At 62.6% G+C, this 3,172-nt stretch overlaps 1 protein-coding gene across 1 annotated transcript in view; it reads right to left on the bottom strand.

Annotated features, from left to right (window-relative positions):
* The window catches only part of RLTPR (RGD motif, leucine rich repeats, tropomodulin domain and proline-rich containing), a 47,402-nt gene that overhangs the window by 22,687 nt on the left and 21,543 nt on the right, over positions 1-3,172 (bottom strand). Inside the window, 5 exon segments of the mRNA XM_010007853.1 lie at positions 6-57; positions 460-635; positions 747-860; positions 2,179-2,301; positions 2,974-3,069. Of these exon segments, the coding sequence (XP_010006155.1) occupies positions 6-57; positions 460-635; positions 747-860; positions 2,179-2,301; positions 2,974-3,069 (561 nt within the window).

Genomic DNA, 3,172 nt, shown 5'->3' with positions numbered 1-3,172 from the left:
GGTACAGCATCCGCGATGCAGTCGGCCACGGCGGCTGTGCAGGACAGCTTGATCTCACTGGGAGCAGAGAGGGGGGGTCAGGGCAGCACCCACCAGCCCTGGCCAGCCGTGGGGACAGCCCCGTGGGGACAGTCTTGCCAGGGCACCCAGAGGGGCACCCAGGGCATCCCTGGGGACCAGCTGCTGGGATGGAGGAAGCCCCTCGTGGATGCTCAGGGCTTCCCTGTGCCAGTTCATGGAACTGTCCCTGCAGGAACATCACCCGTGGGGCTTCCCAGCTGGCTGGGGACACATCTGAACTGGATCCAAGTGGGAAGCCAAGCTCCAACTGGGAGAACACTGCAGGACCCAGCACACCCCCCCCCACCCACCCTGTGTCACCCTGCAGCAGTTGGTTGGGACTCCCCCCAGCATCCCCATCTGGCCTTGGGAGTGAAGCACAAAGGGCCTGACACCTACTTGAGCTTGCTGAAGACATCAGCGACCATCTGGTCCAGCAGGGTGCTGAGGTTGAGGTGGTCCTGGAGGCAGATCCTCTCTGCCATGGCACTGAGCAGCTGGTCCCTCACCCTGCCCTTCTGCACCACGGCCGGGCACAGGTCCTGCACCGTGTCCAGCACTGCCTGCCTGATCGCCTGAGGTTTGGGGAGGAAAGGGGAGGTTTTGGGCATCTTCCTGGGCTTTCCAGGAGTCACCGTGTCCCTCGTCCTGGGGCCGAGGCTGAGGAGCATCCTGGGGGTGCCCACCTGGATCTCCTGGCTGCAGATCCGCGAGGCTTCCTCGGTGAGTCTCTCCAGCTTGTGCTGCAGTTTGGTGCTCTGGTGCGGGGAGTTCCCGGCCTCGTGCAGCAGGGGCAGGATCTGCCGCGGGAAGGGAGGGTCTCGGAATCATGGAGTGGTGAAGGTGGGAAGGGACCTTTAAGATCAGCAGGTTCCAACCCCCCCCTGCATGGGCAGGGACACCTCCCACCAGCCCAGGTTGCTCCAAGCCCCATCCAACCTGCCCTTCAACACTGCCAGGGATGGGGCAGCCACAGCTTCCCTGGGCAACCTGGGCCAGGCTCTCACCACCCTCACACCAAACAATTTCCTCCTCATGTCTCACCTCAATCTCCCTCTTCCAGTTTTCATCCCTTCCCCCTTGTCCTCTCCCTCCCTGCCCTTGTCCCAAGTCCCTCCCCAGCTTTCCTGGAGCCCCTTCAGGCACTGGAAGCTGCTCTCAGGTCTCCCTGGAGCCTTCTCTTCTCCAGGCTGAACACCCCAACTCTCCCAGCCTGGCTCCAGAGCTGCTCCAGCCCTCCCATCATCTCCGTGGCCTCCTCATCCTTGCTTTCCACCCTTCCATACCCAGCCATAGAAGCATCAGCTCCATCAGCTGAGGAGACCAAGTAACCTTCTGGCTTTGCAGGGCCACAGTTGAACATCTTGGTCCCTCATGGTCCCTGTGTCCCCTCAGACCCTCAACTGATCCCCCACCCCCATCCACTGACCCAACCACGCTGCTGCCCTCATCAGGGGAGATGCTTTCCCACCCCCTTCACCACCTCTCCACTACCAGCACTGTCCTCTGAAATCCTATCTCCACCAGACTGACTTCCCAGGAGGACCAAGAGAGCTGGGAAGGAGGCAAAGGAGGTGGTTGGAAGAGAAGCAGGGGGAGGAAAAGTCACGATGGGGAGAAGGAAACAGACCCAGGAGGATCAAACCAAGGCTGAGGGTGCCAGGAGCTGCCCAGCCACCGTGGTGGCCTTGGTCAGGAGCATCCCCATGGCTGGGCTGCCTGCAGCTGGGGGGGTGAGGGTGCCCCGAGGAGGGACCCCCGGGGGACTTGGGGTCTCAGGGTGGGCACCCAGGGGTTGCTGAGTGGGGCCAAAGCTGGAGCACCCACCCCCCAGGGGGTGCCCCGGTAGCCCCCAGGTCCTGGGGGGTCTGCACAGACACCTGTACATGTTGGGGGGGAGGATTAAGAACGTTTAGGGACTTGTTCTAGAAGAGGATCCAGAAACCCATCCTGGGCTCCCCAGGAGCTCAGCCACCTCCATCTGACCATCCCGGCGGCCCCGGCGGCCGCTTCATTATCTCATTAACTGATCAATAAGCCACTTCGATCCCCAGTCAGAGCCAGGCGAGCTGCCGGGTGTCCCCAGGTGTCCCCAGGTGTCCCCAGGGCTGGACTCACGCTGACAGAGAGGTTAGCATTCCTGATGGCCTCCTCAGCACCCAGGACATCCACCTCCCCGCCCGGGCAGGCGCCGAGGATGTCCAGGTTCTTCTGCAGGCTCAGGCAGATCTCGTTCACCATCTGGGGAGCAGAGAGGCCCTGTCACCCTCCCAGCCATGACCTTCCCACAGGAGGACATCCCAGCACTGCCCTGTGGGGCAGGGGGACAGTCCCTGGAGCATCCCTGAAATGCATGGATGCAAACAGGAGGGTTAGAGTCATGGAATGGGTTGGATTGGAAGGGACCTTAATGACCATCCAGTCCCACCCCCCTGCATGGGCAGGGACACCTCCCACCAGCCCAGGCTGCTCCAAGCCCCATCCAACCTGCCCTTCAACACTGCCAGGGATGGGGCAGCCACAGCTTCCCTGGGCAACCTGGGCCAGGCTCTCACCACCCTCACACCAAACAATTCCCTCCTCATGTCTCACCTCAATCTCCCTCTTCCAGTTTTCATCCCTTCTCCCTTGTCCTCTCCCTCCCTGCCCTTGTCCCAAGTCCCTCCCCAGCTTTCCTGGAGCCCCTTCAGGCACTGGAAGCTGCTCTCAGGTCTCCCTGGAGCCTTCTCTTCTCCAGGCTGAACACCCCAACTCTCCCAGCCTGGCTCCATAGATGTCCCACAGCTTCCCTTTCCACCCAGCTCCTCTCATCCCTCAGGAAGGGCACGAAGGAGGTCTGTGCTTCCTGCAGGAACTCCCCTGAGGTCTCTGGGTCAGGGGGGTGCAGCTGCAGGGGGGAAATGCCCAGCAAACCTGCTCCGAGGAGGTGGTGAGGAAGCCCTGCTGCAGGCGGAAGGTCTGGGCAGGCAGCGGGCGCCGCAGCTGGTTCCTGGCCAGGCAGGCCTGGAGCTGCAGGGGACAGGAGCCCATCAGCAGCCACCAGGGCTGGCACCTGTCCCCCCAGTGTCCCCCTCCCCACCTCAGCAACGTCCCCCCAACCTTGTGCACAGCC

This window comes from Chaetura pelagica, unplaced genomic scaffold (assembly GCF_000747805.2).
Source record: "Chaetura pelagica isolate M959 unplaced genomic scaffold, ChaPel_1.0 scaffold911, whole genome shotgun sequence".
In the NCBI taxonomy this organism is placed as follows: domain Eukaryota; kingdom Metazoa; phylum Chordata; class Aves; order Apodiformes; family Apodidae; genus Chaetura; species Chaetura pelagica.
Note: the sequence above shows the minus strand (reverse complement) of the source record. Positions and strands in the feature narration are given on the sequence as shown.